The 15,311-nt window shown below is 54.5% G+C and overlaps 1 protein-coding gene across 4 annotated transcripts in view; it reads left to right on the plus strand.

Moving 5' to 3' along the window:
• Window positions 1-14,361, plus strand: part of IQCA1 (IQ motif containing with AAA domain 1) — a 140,435-nt gene extending 126,074 nt beyond the window's left edge. For 3 of the 4 annotated variants that reach the window (XM_066279690.1, XM_066279692.1, XM_066279693.1), the window contains exons 17-19: window positions 5,419-5,596; window positions 11,317-11,555; window positions 13,427-13,634. In XM_066279690.1, the coding sequence (XP_066135787.1) occupies window positions 5,419-5,596; window positions 11,317-11,555; window positions 13,427-13,567 (558 nt within the window). In that variant the 3' untranslated portion in view covers window positions 13,568-13,634. Of the gene's footprint in view, window positions 1-5,418; window positions 5,597-11,316; window positions 11,556-13,426; window positions 13,635-13,834 lie in introns of those variants that run through there. The other variant, XM_066279691.1, reaches the window with a different exon arrangement.
• The last annotated feature ends 950 nt before the right edge of the window (window positions 14,362-15,311 follow it).

A 15,311-nucleotide genomic window follows, 5' to 3' on the forward strand; every position in this document is an offset into this window, starting at 1 on the left:
CCTGTCCCAGCCTCTGTCCCAGGGCTGCCCCGACCCCAAGGGCACTGAGGCACAGAGGAGAATCTAACCAGCACAGAAACAAGGAGGCAGCCGCTCCCCACTGTCCCCCCACAACTTCCCACGACCCGCCACAGCACAGACAGCTCCCCGGGCGGCTGCCGCTGGGTCGGAGGGATTCCAGAATCACCCCTAAAAAATCTCACCCACAGTGACCGCCCACCCCGGACGCCGTGACCTCCGTGAAGGTCGCTCAGCGGTGAAAGGCACGATGCCCACCCAGTCCTGAGCAGGGAGGCTGGGGGGAACGCTGCAGCGTTCCCGGTGCCCGGCCGCCCAGGGGGGGAGCCCGCAGCACGCGGCTGCAGCGTTCCCGGTGCCCGGCTGCCCAGGGGGAAGCCCGCAGCATGCAGCTGCAGCCCTCCCGGTGCCCGGCCGCCCGGGGGGAAGCCCGCAGCACGCGGCTGCAGCCCTCCCGGTGCCCGGCCGCCCAGGCACTCTGGACACGGCCCGCTATCAACACTTGTTATCTAAACAGGCTAGTTACGTTCAGATGGCCCTGCCACTCCAGGACGGGCAGCAGTGTCGGCTCCCGCCTCGGCACGGACAGGGCTGCACCGTCACCATGGCAGCCAGCCCGCCAGGACGGGGCTCAGGCCGTGCTGCGTGTCTCTGCGCCCACAGGGTGGCGGTCCCCACCCCCAGCAGGGGAAGTTCACTGTCCACGTGAGCCCTACAAACACTCCACCCGGTCCCGGACCAGCCCGGAGACCTGGGCCTGGGCGAGGCCGGGTTTCTGCACAGACCTGCGTTGGGGGGCGGGGGGCGGGGAGCACCCTCGTGAGCAGCCCGTCCTCACTGTCAGGGGGCCCAGCCCCCACCTGGAGCCGTGGGGTGCGCTGTGCAGAGCCAGCATCTCCTCCTGACGGAGCCGGGCCGGACGGACGCCTGTGGCTGCAGGAGGAGGGGACAGGGAGCTGCCTCACGGTCTGGCCTCGGGCCCGGCTCCGGGGACTCGTCTTCCTGTGAAAATCCCACCTCTGTCTCTGCGGTGACTTACGTGACACAAGGCCTCCCCTACACTGAAGCCAACACTATAGACCGGGGGTCGTACACAGGACCAGTGGGATCGATCGTTAGAACAAGGGCCAAAAACCACCTCATCACCTCAGCAGAGGCAGAAAACAAAATCTAACACCCCCCTGTGATTTAAAAAAAAAGACTCAACAAAGTAGGAAGAGAAGGAGCTTCTTCAACTTGACCGAGGGCCAGAACAAAATCCACAGCTAACAGCATATTAACGGGGACAGACTGGATGCTTTCCCCTTAAGATCACTCTTCTAGCCAATGTTATGTGGGAGTTTCTCACCAGGTAGGACGGTTAGGGAAGGAAATGAAATAAAAGGCATCCATATCGGAAATGAAAAAGTAAAACTATCTCTTTCTGCGGATGACACAAGCTTGTGTATCGAAAATCCTAAGGAAGCCACTAAAAAAGTATTAGACCTAAGAATTAAGTTCAGCAGGGTTGCAGGACGCAAGATCAGTATACAAAAAAAGAAAGAAAAACAGTTTTCTCTACGCTTGCAATGAAAAGTTGAAATTAAGAAAACAACTTCACTTAAAATAACATCAAAAAGAATAAAATCATTAGGAATCAATTTAACAAACCAGTGCAAGACTTCTACTTTGAAAACGATGAAACATTGTTGACAACTGTTAAAGAATGGTAAGTGGAAAGATACATCACACTCGTGAATTGAGGAATTTAATGTTAAGATGGTAAGACACCCCCCCAAAAAAAAAACTGATCTACAGATTTGAGGCAACTTCCATCAAAACTCCAACTGGCTCATTTGCAGACGTTGACAAGCTGATTCTAAAATCTCACATGGCAGTCAAGGGACGCAGAACAGCCAAAACAATCTTGAAAGAAGAACCGAGTTGGAGGACTCACACCTCTCAGTTTCAAAACTTGGCACGCAGCTGCGGCCAGCAGGACACTGTGACCACGGCACAGGGGAGACAGTGCGGGTCAATGGAACCGGGTCGAGACGCCAGAGGTAAACTCCCACATGTACAATCAATTTTATTTCTCTTCTTTTTACAAAGCTGCCAAGACAACTCAATGGACAGAGAATAGTCTTTTCAACCAGTGGCGCTGGGGACAACTGAAGAGCCACCTGGGCAAGGATGAAGTTGGACCCCTGCCTCACACACTATACCAAAGCCAATCAATACTGCACCCAAGACCGGAAAGTGAGAACTAAAACTATGACACTCTTAGGGGGAAAAAAACGGCAGCATGACTCCCTGTGGCCCGGGATGAAGAGGTGGTGTCTCACTCAGGTATGACGCCTAAGGCCCAAGCAGAAAAAGGAAAATTAAACTGTATCTCATCAACACCGGAAACGCCGTTCGCTGGTAAAGGGAAGAAGACATCGTCAAAGTGCAAGGACGTCTCTCAGAACGGGAGGCAGTATCTGCAGAGTCCTAGGTCCGCTAAGTGACTTGCACCCGGAACATACGGAGAACTCTTCCAGCTCAGTCAGAAAGAGACAACCCCGTGAAAAAGTGGGCAAGGGCTCTGAAGACGCCTTTTTTCCAAAGAAGCTCTGCAAATGGCCAGTACGTCCAGGGAGAGATGCTGAACGCCGTCAGCCGTTGGGGAGATACTAGTCAGAACCACGATGAGATACCGCTTCACACCCACTGGGATGGCCAAGTAAGAGGAGAAAAAGAAAACAGACCACAACACGTGTTGACAAGGACGTGGAGAGCCGTGACCTTTGACACGCCGATGCCGGGACCGGGCAGTGGTGCGGCCACTTTGGAGAACAGCCTGGCGCTTCTGGAGAAGGTGAGACCCGAAGGGACCATAGGACCCAGCCAGTCGGTCCCTACGTGTACGCCCAAGAGAACCGGAAACGTCAGCGTGTCCGCGCAGATTTCGCAGTGGCACGACTCCCAGCAGCCGACAGGTGGAAACACCGCAAATGCCCGTCAGCCGATGGACGGAGACATACAGGGTGCCCTATCCGTGCGATGGCTGTGACTCGGCACTTACCAGGAAGTCACCTCAGAAATGCCATGCGAAAATGAAAGCCGGACACAGGCGCACGACACACAATGCGTGGGTCTGTTTACAGGACGTGTGCGGACTGTCCCACTCTGTCGGAACAGAGAGCGGGTTAACGGTGGCCTCGGTCCGAGGAAAGGGGCTGGCGGACATGCGCAGTGACCGCTGATGGCTGCAGCCTTTTGGAGGAGACAGAAGTCTTCTGAAGTTAACTGTGGCGGTGGTTGTACAACGCTGTGATTTTACTAAAAAACACTGACTCGCACCCACTAAATAGGTGAACGGTAGATATGCGAATTATATCTCAATAAAGTGGATTTATCATCATAATAATGTAACATAACATGACATAATAACAAGTATAGATGGTAAGTCTCCTTTGCAGCCCTCAGCTGGGACAGGCCCTTGCCCAGGAAGGAGATTGGGGGAACAACCCCCCCCACCCTGCACATCTGCCCTGCCAGGCACGGGGCCCCGCCCTGCACATCTGCCCTGCCAGGCACGGGGCCCCGCCCTGCACATCTGCCCTGCCAGGCACGGGGCCCCGCCCTGCACATCTGCCCTGCCAGGCACGGGGCCCCGCCCTGCACATCTGCCCTTCCAGGCACGGGGCCCCGCCCTGCACATCTGCCCTGCCAGGCACGGGTTCCCAGAGTGGAGGAAGGAGTTGTCAGGACTAAGCGGGAAGCCCACGCTGGCACTAGAAGTGCCCGGAGCGGCCAGCACTGCGCTGACGCCACTCACCAGCATTACTGAGCTTGGAGATGGACGTCCAGCTGGGTGAGAGAGGGGACAGGTGTGGCAGACGTCAGGGAGAAGGAGCTCCCTGTCCTGTCCTTGGCCAACGAGGCCGCCCCTGCCCCCCCGTCTCAGGCCTTGCTGGAGCCACTGCTCCCCGGGTTCCTGTGAGGTCCCATTGGACTCCCCCCACCCCAGTGTCCCCTCCGCACATCCTGCTCTTCCCGCCCGGTTCCCTTCCTGCACCTGGGCCACCCAGACAGGGAGCTCAGCCTTCCGCTGGTCAAAGGGAGCAGAAACTGGGAAGAAGGCAAACAACCCCACGGCCGCCACGTGGCCCACAGCTGCACAGCGCCAGTGGACACTTGGTCCTCAGAGCCAGCCCAGTCCAGCCACCCACCCCAGGGACGCCGCCCCTGCCCTGGAAGGACTCCTCTCTCACCCCCCCCCCCCCCCGCTCGGCACCTGACTCCGGGTGCACTGTCACTGTGCAGAGCCCTCTGGTCACCCGGGCCCTGACTCCCAGCTCTGCGGGGCCAGAGCAGAGAGAGACTGGGCAGACCCAAGGGCGCCCCTGGATCAGGGTCCTAGAACACATGGGTGTCCCTGTCCCCAAAGCCCCACAAATCTGCGCAGCTCTGTCACCCCGACAGCAGCTGTGACTCCACCTCTGCTCGTCACTCTAATCCCAGAGGGTGGACTTTATCAAACGCCCACTCCCTTCTCTAGTATCCCAGGCCTTCCCTGTGGGCAGGGCTCGCCCCTGCTGGGCGTGGGGCACACACAGGGCCAACGCCAGGGACCCGTCTCTGCAGGGGGTCCGCAGGCTGCTTCTCGCAGGCCGGGCGGCGGGGTCTTGAGCTCGACATTGGCTGTAATTCACTCAAATGTCCCTGAACCAACTGAGATAAAAACCAGCCGAGACTGTGCTGGGTGTTCCTGTGGGGGCTGGTCATCGCCCCGGTGTGCTCCTGGCTCTGCTGTGCCGGACACAGAGACGTGGCCAAATCTGACCCCTGAGGCTGGAAGTCACCCTCCCTGGGCCCCTGGGTGCTGCTCGTCGCCCTCGTCAGTGCAGAGATTATACTGAAATAACAGGTTCGCACGATTTCCAAACTGCCTCAGAGAGATTCACACTCATGTACCGGACGTTGTTCAGACGTGAGACCGAGGCCCGAGGCTCCCCTTTGTCACTGCGGTCAGCAAAGGCAATCTCGGGTTCACCTTCAGAACAGCTCCGAGGAGCGCAGAGCCCCCCTCCCCCGCCAGAGCTGACCCTCCATCCCAGCCAGCTCCCCTGTGCTTGGAAACCTGCCGTTTCCCGTCCTCGGGGCCCCGGTGCTGGAGCATCCACAGGTGCTTCCTTCCTGCCCCCTTCCAAACCTGAGCTCCAGAGAGGGGGACAGGAAGCGCCTGCCTGCGTCACAGTCGCCCAGAATGGGGAGAACGTCTGGGCCAGCCCAGGACAGCCCCGCGGGGACAGCGTTCACGGAGCTGCAGCCGCTCCAGCGAGGCCTCCCACACACGCACGTTCTCTGCTGCTCTCACCTCCTCGCTCCCCACGTGGCTCAGTTCTGACCCCTCTCTCTCTCTCTTTCCCCCAGATCGACCCCAAACGCCTGAAGAAACAGCTGCCCAAAATCCTGAAACTTCTGAAACCCAGCGACAGGGTTCTGATCGTGGGGACCACACACCGCCCCTTCGATGCCGAACTGAAGCCCTTCTGCCGGGTTTACCAAAAGATTATCCTGGTCCCCAGACCAGACTACGCGTCTAGATACGGTAAGTACCCCCGGCCCCCGCCCCTGACCAGGGACCAAGGCTGGGCTGTCAGGTGTTGGGAGGGTGGCCCTCGTCACCCAGGCACGACCAGGTGGTGGCACCGGAGCAGCGTCCACACCGGACGTCAACCGCACTCCCCGGGGGCCACCAATGTAAACCGCTGGGTCGCGAGACCACGACATGCCTCTCTGTTCGTGGTTAACATGTTTCTTCCTACCCGAGACCAAAGGAAACTAGACAGGGAGCATTATTTTGGGCCCTGAAGGTGACAAAAGCGCTCGTCGGCGGCACGAACTGTTCTTTTGCAGGGGAGTTGGGGCCGCCCGCCCCGTACCCATGGTGATGGTGTCTTTTCTCCTGCAAAACCATTTCTTCTCACCAGGTTGACTTTTTTTTTCCTTAGTGTTTTCAGTCTCAAAGTATGAGTCCAGGAACGTATTGACTTGCTTAAAATAAACATGAAATACAACAGAAGCTGACTTTTTCCATTTTTAAAAAAAAATTCTTGAATAGACAGATTCAAACTGCACTTCTGTTGAGCCGTTTTCAAAGGGGGGTGGACGATAGAAAGGAGAGGGGCAGCGCACGGACACCGGAACGGGCCGCGAGGCCTGGGCTCTGGCCGGCCTGGCTCTGGACCCGGGCTCGGCCGCGGAGCAGCCCGATGACCATGACGACTCAGCTGACCTTCTGAGACGCCATCTTCTTTCTCCTCTGTGGAGGAGAAGGGTGGTTCCTTCTCAGGCCTGTTGTCTGGGAGCCTTCCTGGAGGAGGTGAGCCCACACCCCCAGCAGAGCCGGGCTGTGGTGGCCCAGAGGGAGGAGGGCAAGGTGACAGTGGTGGGGGAGGATGTGGACTCTCAGCTGCTGTAACGAAAGTCCCAGTGGTTGAAAACAACAGATCACTCCCTCTCGTGGTTCCGAGGTCCCCGGCTCAGCGGGGAGAGCTCCCTGCGCTATCTCAGGATGCTGCAGTCAGATGTAGGTAGGGGCCCTACTCACCGTAAGACTGGACAGGGCTGGACGGCCAAGGTGGTTCACTCCTGGGGCAGAGGGGACTCTGGCCGTTGCTGGCTCAGGCTGTCGGCCGGACAGCCCGCCCTGCCCTCTGCGTGTGGCTTTGCACTGCACCATGCTGGTCCCCGGACGGAGCATCTTAAGGGCAAACCTCTCCAGAGGCTCAGGTAGACGCTGGGAGGGTTTTTGAAATCCAGCATCAGAAGTCACACAGAGTCCCTGTCGCCACATTGGACTGGTCAACAGCCGGTGACTCTGCCAGCCCAGATTCAAGGGCGGTGGACTACCCAGGGCGTGACTGCGCAGAGGGGGTCATAGAGATGGGGCAGTGGTGGTTTTGGGGGTAGAGATGGTGGAGGGGCCGACTCTGATGGAGATGACGGGACCACAGCGGCAGCAGAGGTGAGGGACACGGTACCGTGGTGACACAGTGGCCCATTTACCATTAACGATGATTATAACAAGGACTCGGTCAGACGTAGTATCTGTTCATGCTTGGCCAGCCACAGTAGCACCGGCAAAATGGTAGGGACGTATGCTCCCTTCCGGCTGGTCTTGAACTCCTCATTGGCTACAAGAATGACTGTCCTCCACACGTACTAGAAGCTCCTAGCCCCCCCCCCCCCCGCCGCCATTTGTAATGTGTGCTCATTTCTGCCTCAGTCGATTGTGCTCCTGGCTTCATAAACCCGTGTCATACAAAAAGTACAGGAGGACATTGGTCCCAGCCCTTTCTCTAGCCATCTAGTGGCCTCTGCGTCTCCCAGGGCCCCCACGCCCACCACCCGGTCCTTTGCATCCGGCCAGCATCAGAGGAGAGGAGAGAAGGACAGTGTGGACGGGCTCCCAGGAGATGGGAGGGGCCGGACCCAGAAGGGACCCCGCTGGTCCTCCACCCATGTTCCGTTGGCCAGGGCAGCCCAAGGGCCCCACCAAGGGTCAGGGGGGTGGGTATGGGTAATCCAGCCAGGCAGGGAGTCGGCACAGGAGTGGGTGCGCACCACCGTCTCGGCCCACTGAGTCACCGCAGAGGATCCCACACTCCTGGCCTTGCGGGGGCTTTCCCCTCCCCTCCCCCTCCCCTGGCCAGGTTTTCTTCCTATGCTTTCTTCCTCCTCCTCCTCCTCCTCCTCTTCCTCCTCCACCTCCTCCTCCTCCCTACTCCCCTCTTAGCCCCAAGCAGTGATTTAAGGTCAAGAATGAGTTGGTGGCCCTGGCCGGTTGGCTCAGTGGTAGAGCGTCAGCCTGGCGTGCGGAGGACCCGGGTTCAATTCCCGGCCAGGGCACATAGGAGAAGCGCCCATTTGCTTCTCCACCCCCTCCCCTCCTTCCTCTCTGTCTCTCTCTTCCCCTCTCGCAGCCGAGGCTCCACTGGAGCAAAGATGGCCCGGGCGCTGGGGATGGCTCCTTGGCCTCTGCTCCAGGCGCTAGAGTGGCTCTGGTCGCGGCAGAGCGTCGCCCCGGAGGGGCAGAGCATTGCCCCCTGGTGGGCAGAGCGTCGCCCCTGGTGGGCGTGCTGGGTGGATCCCGGTCGGGCACATGCAGGAGTCTGTCTGTCTCTCCCCGTTTCCAGCTTAAGAAAAATACAAAAAAAAAAAAAGAATGAGTTGGTGGTGTTGTCCCAGCCCTCGAGACTACTGAGTCCAATTCACCTTCCTGGTGGTCTTTCCCATTCTCAGGAGCTGGAGGTGGCTCTGGGCAAGTCCCACGGGGGACTGTGACGTGTCCCCAGGGCCCCTTCCTGCGCCTCCGTCAATCACTGCTGAGCCCTGGCAGTCATCGATGGCTTAGGTGTCTTGAGGACTCTCGACCAAAACTCTACACAAATACTGAGACGCGTAAGCTCCCACGGTCAAGGGCGTGCTTAACGTGTGTGCGCCAGACCAGAGGACCCGCCGCTTTGTCATTCCACTGTCCGTGAGTCTGTACTTGTAGAGATCCCTCGTGCAGGAAGTGGGGCGGTGGGGACTGTCCTAGCCCCTCAGGGAGGCAGGGGAGAGAGCGGAGTGTTTGTGGCTGGGCGCCCTGGGTCCTCACGCTGGCCCACTGACTCGTCCGCCCCGTGCTGCGGGTGGGACTTTGGCCCATGGGTGTCCATTAGTGAAGTCCACAGAGTCCCAGCCCTAGGGTGTCTCTTGGGTCCTCTGCTTTAGGCACTCTCCCCTGAGACTCCCCCAGAAAACATGGTCCCTTCTCAGCCTCCAGAGCCACCGTGCAGACCTGTCTCTACTTCTGTTTTTAGATGTCATAAATCTGGGCAGGAGACACACCAAAGCCTCCAGGGAGGGTGCTGTCTGGTTGTGACGGGGAGGCAGTTTATTTTCACTGTGGGCTATATAACAGCTCCGTCGTTTCTAATTCTACCGCTTATATCTGCATAAGGGGACTTCGCCACGCTCGGTCCTTCCACAAGTAGCTTAGAACGATCCTGTAGTGCAGTGGCCCCCAACTTTTTTTGGGCCATGGACCAGTTTAATGTCAGAAAATATTTTCACGGACCGGCCTTTAGGGTGGGACGGATAAATGTATCACGTGACCAAGACAAGTGTCAAGAGTGAGTCTTAGACGGATGTAACAGAGGGAATCTGGTCATTTTTTAAAAATAAAACATCGCCCTGGCCAGTTGGCTCAGCGGTAGAGCGTCGGCCTAGCGTGCGGAGGTCCCGGGTTCGATTTCCGGCCAGGGCACATAGGAGAAGCGCCCATTTGCTTCTCCATCCCTCCCCCTCTCCTTCCTCTCTGTCTCTCTCTTCCCCTCCCGCAGCTAAGGCTCCATTGGAGCAAGGATGGCCCGGGCACTGGGGATGGCTCCTTGGCCTCTGCCTCAGGCGCCTAGAGTGGCTCTGGTCGCAACATGGCGACGCCCAGGATGGGCAGAGCATCGCCCCCTGGTGGGCAGAGCGTCGCCCCTGGTGGGCGTGCTGGGTGGATCCTGGCCGGAAATCGAACCCGGGACCTCCGCACGCTAGGCCGACGCTCTACCGCTGAGCCAACTGGCCAGGGCGATGTTTTATTTTTAAAAAATGACCAGATTCCCTCTGTTACATCCGTCTAAGACTCACTCTTGACACTTGTCTTGGTCACGTGATACATTTATCCGTCCCACCCTAAAGGCCGGTCCGTGAAAATATTTTCTGACAGACTCGGGCGCATGCGGGAGTCTGTCTATCTCTCCCTGTTTCCAGCTTCAGAAAAATGCAAAAAAAATAAAAAATAAATAAATAAATAAAATATCGTTCAGACTTAAATATAAATAAAACAGAAATAATGTAAGTTATTTATTCTTTCTCTGCGGACCGGTACCAAATGGCCTACGGACCGGTACCGGTCCGCGGCCCGGGGGTTGGGGACCACTGCTGTAGTGAGTTTTGCGTAATCTTCTATAATTGATGTTTCAATGAGCGGTAGGGAACTGAACTCAGCTGCGAAGCCTCGCCGTCTATGCTTGGCGACCCTGACAGGGCCCGTGGTAGGGGTGCCTTTCCCAACGAGCCCACTCACCGCAGGGCCAAGGACCCCCCGCCAAAGAGGACAGTGGAGGGAAATTGTTGGAATGACCCGTGGCCCAAAAGCCAGGCTCCAATGTGGTCATGGTGACAAGTCATTTTCTTCCTCGACAATAATCAGTCTTTTGCGTTTCCCTGAGCGGCTCTGAATCAGTGTATTCGGACGAGGTAGTCATTTCACAGACCGACAGACCGACAGCTGTCAGGGGGCAAATAGGGCCCAGTCGCTCTATTTAATATGAGGTATAATGTCTCACCCCACGGGGGACGGAGCCCGGAAGTGGCTGATGGAAATTAGCATCTATGTATAAACATAAGTAAAAAATGAACTGCCTGACCTGTGGTGGCGCAGTGGGTAAAGCATCGACCTGGAAATGCTGAGGTCGCCGGTTCAAAACCCTGGGCTTGCCTGGTCAAGGCACATATAGGAGTTGATGCTTCCAGCTCCTCCCCTCCTTCTCTCTCTGTCTCTCCTCTCTCTCTCTCTCTCTGTCTCTCTCTCTCCTCTGTGAAATGAATAAATAAAAATAAATAAATAAGTAAAAAATGAACTTTAAAAAAAAAATCATATTCTTACCACTACAAACTCTGGAAAATATACAAAAATTAGGGAATATTTCAAAATGAATATGAAACAATAAAAAAAAGAAGCATTTGATTTTTTTAATTAAACATCAGAAAAGCAAACGACAAGTCAAAGAAAGTTGTTTGATTATGCAAATGAGATGCAAAACCAACTTTTATTTCACTGGTGAAAATGCACTCGACCAGAGGCTGAAGGCACGGGAGTAGCTGCACGGTCCCCTGACCCCCTCATCTCATTGTGAGCAGCGTTTAACATTCTGATGAGCAGAGACCCCGTGTCACCCCTCCGTGACTTTCCAATTCTGAAGGACTTTGAACACCTTTAAAGGCACCACGTTCAAACTCTATTGACTGTGGCTTAGTTTCTCCTTGTCAATTCGCAAGAAGCTCACGGACCCCGCGGACCTTCAACACGTGGGTGGTGCGGGTGGAAAATCGGAGGAAAGCGTGCGTGACGGGGCTTTCTGCTCATCGGAGTCACGGAGGAGCCGGCCTGTCCCCACTCCTCTCTGGATGCGACGCAGCTCCCTGCCCAGAATCCCCCGTCAATAATGCCGCCTCCTCCGTCGTGACCCTTGTTCTCTGTCTTTTCCACCCTCCCGGATACAACAGTCTTGTGGAAACAGATCATCCAACGCAACGGAGGAGTCATCACGAATGCCCTGAACGTCAGCTGCCTGGCAAAAGTCACCGACGGCTTCACCCAGGGGCCCATCGTCCACGCGGCGAAGGGCGTGCTCACGGAGCGGAGGGTCAGGCAGCAGGCACGCAAGCCGCTCCTGGCCCTGGAGTTCGTCGCGGCGCTCAGCGGCACGGACCCCGTGTACCAGGAGGAGGAAGACAGCTTTAAGGTAAGCGGAGCCCCAAGGTCAGAGCCGCAAACACTCCCGTGACCCCCCACCCCACCCCTGGGCTCCCGGGTTCTGGGAACTTGAAGTATTGCGATCAGATTTGAGAACTCGAAATTTTTGCATCATAAAACCTTTTCGGCCTGAGCAGTAAAATCAAGTGTCTTCCAAATTTTAAGAAAATCATGGCCCATGATCTTCAAAATTGACAGCCTGATTGCAGAATTGAGTAGCAGCTTCAAAACCTTTGGATTCTCTCTCCCTCTCTCTCTCTTTCTCTCTCTCTCTCTCTCTCTCTCACACACACACACACACACACACGTACACACACACACTCACACACACACACACGCACACACACGTCTTGGTTCTCTCTGGTTTTCCCTTCGTATCTCACACAATGGGACAAGTTTTGCAGACAGAGGACTGTTCCCTAAGTGGGACACTTCTAGTCAGAGCTGCTTTTGCCCCATGCTTGCCGTGGTCCACTTCAAGTTTCAGGGCACCCGGCAACAAGACCACAGGCCGGTCTTAAAAGACACTGGATTGCCTACAAAGATATAACATTTAGGAAATCAGAAGGCTCCTGGACCACAGTAGTTGCTAGAAGACAGAGAGGTCATAGCTGCAAAGTGCTGAGGAAACACGACCATCTGCCTGAAATCGTATCCCGTTTAGCTGACACCCAAGAGACGGGAGAAAATCAAGGCATTTTAAGATCTCCGAAGACTGAGACAGCTCCCCACTCACAGCCACTTAGGCAAACAATTTGAATATAGTCAGTAAACTTAAAGGTGCTCGGGACCGACCAGCCCAGGAGTCCCATTTTGATGCATATGCCCTAGAAAACTTCTTTCACAAGTGTACGTAAGGAGATATGTAAAAAATAATAATAGCCCTGGCCGGTTGGCTCAGTGGTAGAGCGTCGGCCTGGTGTGCAGGAGTCCCGGGTTTGATTCCCGGCCAGGGCACACAGGAGAAGCGCCCATCTGCTTCTCCACCCCTCCCCCTCTCCTTCCTTTCTGTCTCTCTCTTCCCCTCCTGCAGCCAGGGCTCCATTGGAGCAAAGTTGGCCCGGGCGCTGAGGATGGCTCTATGGCAGGGGTCCCCAAACTACGGCCCGCAGGCCACATGCGGCCCCCTGAGGCTATTTATCCGGCCCCCACCACACTTCCGGAAGGGGCACCTCTTTCATTGGTGGTCAGTGAGAGGAGCGTAGTTCCCATTGAAATACTGGTCAGTTTGTTGATTTAAATTTACTTGTTCTTTATTTTAAATTTACTTGTTCCCGTTTTGTTTTTTTACTTTAAAATAAGATATGTGCAGTGTGCATAGGGATTTGTTCATAGTTTTTTTTTATAGTCCGGCCCTCCAATGGTCTGAGGGACAGTGAACTGGCCCCCTGTGTAAAAAGTTTGGGGACCCCTGCCTATGGCCTCTGCCTCAGGCACTAGAATGGCTCTGGTTGCAACAGAGCAATGCCCCAGATGGGCAGAGCATCGTCCCCCGGTGGGCATGCCGGGTGAATCCCGGTCGGGTGCATGCGGGAGTCTGTCTGACTGCCTCTCCATTTCCAACTTCAGAAAAATACAAAAATAATAATAATAATAATAATAATTGTGAGTTTCAGCATTATTCGTAATAGTAAAAAACTGGAAATGACCTTTAGGTCATTAATAAGAGAATTGATAAATAACGTACAGTGTAGCCAGTCATTCAGTGAAATATTACTACTATAAAGTTCATCAACCAAAATGCTTCTGGTGGGGCAAGGGGGTTCACAGGAAGTGTGAAGGTTGAGAACAATCCCGTCACGGGCCCGACTGCAATACCTAGGTGCTTTGTTGATAGCCTGGCTTCGGTATTTCGGCCAGGTTCTTGGCGGTCTGCCTTGGAGTGTTGGTGTGGCCTCCCACGGAGCACACACGGCCACCATGGTGCCACTGGGTCTCTGTGCACCACGGAGGAGAGACAGTCACCTTACCAAGAAAACCCACACCCTCAGGACAGAGTAGGACCCCTAGGAAGACAGGTGACTTCGTTGGGAAGCGTTGTTGGCTAGATTTGGACCATGGTTCTCTGCAGCTGTTAACTTCTTGAGAAGCAGTTCCGAACTGCTGTGTCCAAGTACAGATAAGAATGTGTATTAAACACGCATCGAGTGCCCAGAGTTTAATGGCTGCTCACCCCTTTCCATCTTAGCAAGAGCGTCCTTAATTCGAAGAGCGTTCCAGTGACGTCGCATCCTTTTGACATTTCCCTAAACATCTGTTCTATTTCAGAACTGGTATGCCAAAACCCCCATGGGCCAAAGGCGCACCTTGGCATTGACCGGAGAGAATGCGGGCAAGGCCAAGGAGAAAGGAAAAAAGAAGGAGAAAGGAAAGAAGAAAGGGAAAAAAGAGAAAAAGAAAAAGTAACGCCTCTCCGGGGAGCCGTCCCGTGTCGGTCTCGGGGGTGACGATGGCCTCGCCTCTCCGGTCTGCAGAGGCCCGAGCTGACCCCGCAAGCTCCACGGCCTCTGACCTCGCTCGCTGAGACCTTCGCTGGGCTGTCCACCGAGGAAGTGGTCCACAGCAACTGTTTCTAGAGCTTGTAATTGTCCCTTACCCCCATGTAAATTTGTACATAACCGAAATTCTCTCTTCACGCACGCCCCCATCTTTTCAAGTTGGATGCTTCGTCGCATCGGTACTAGTTGACAAATTTAAAATTTGATAGTTAGGGAATGCTCCAGTTTGACAGCTAGTAAGTGACTAGAGTGTGTTACCAGCAGACTAGCCTTGTATTAATCCCTAGATACTGTATATTCTCTCGCATATATTTTAATAAATTAATTCTTCACTCTATTAATAGACTTCATATAATAAAGTTCTGTTGTCTTTGATGAACTGACTCAATAACGTGGTTGCTTGAGTGGAAAAAAAATTTTTATTTTAATAGCTGCGTCAATCTTCTGACTCTGAAGATGGAATAACTAAGGCCCGGGGTCACACAGAAATAGGGTTAGAAGAGATAGCTCTGAGAAATGTCACAAAAAGAAAGCTTAGAAATTAAAAAGACAGTAATTTATATAAAATGGGAAAACTAACAGAGGTGTGAACTCTAGACTAGACACGGTCAAAGAGCAAATTAGGGAAGTGGAGGTTGGTCCTGGGGGAGTTCCCCCAGAAGACAGCAAAGAAAAGCAACAAGATAAAACCCATCAACTACAAATAGGGACGTTTAAAGACACTGGCATCCAAATGACAGAAGTCCTAGAAGAAGAGCTATCAAAGGAACATTAATTTGAAGAAGTACTTGCTGGGAGTTTTCCTGAATTAAAGACATGAGTTCTCAGACTTTTGGGACATCGAGGCGGAAGTAATCGCCCCTTGATTTGCGACCTACGACTCTGGCAAAGCACCAAAAATTGGCAAGCCAGTGGCTGAAGGAAAACTATGACCTAAACGTAGTGTAAGGTGTGGGGAACAGAGAGCCAAATGAAGAAGAAAACAGGCTGGCCAAGAAACCAATTAAAGAACAGAGAAGTACGGCTTCGATAAGGAATTTAAATATTTTTTTAATTTTTTAAATTTATTTATTTTAGAGAGGAGAGAGAGTGGAGAGAGAGACAGAGAGAGAAGGGGAAGGAGCTGGAAGCATCGACTCCCATATGTGCCTTGACCAGGCAAGCCCAGGGTTTTGAACCAGCGACCTCAGCATTTCCAGGTCAACGCTTTATCCACTGCGCCACCACAGGTCAGGCCAGGAATTTAA

Source organism: Saccopteryx bilineata, chromosome 5 (genome assembly GCF_036850765.1).
Source record: "Saccopteryx bilineata isolate mSacBil1 chromosome 5, mSacBil1_pri_phased_curated, whole genome shotgun sequence".
In the NCBI taxonomy this organism is placed as follows: domain Eukaryota; kingdom Metazoa; phylum Chordata; class Mammalia; order Chiroptera; family Emballonuridae; genus Saccopteryx; species Saccopteryx bilineata.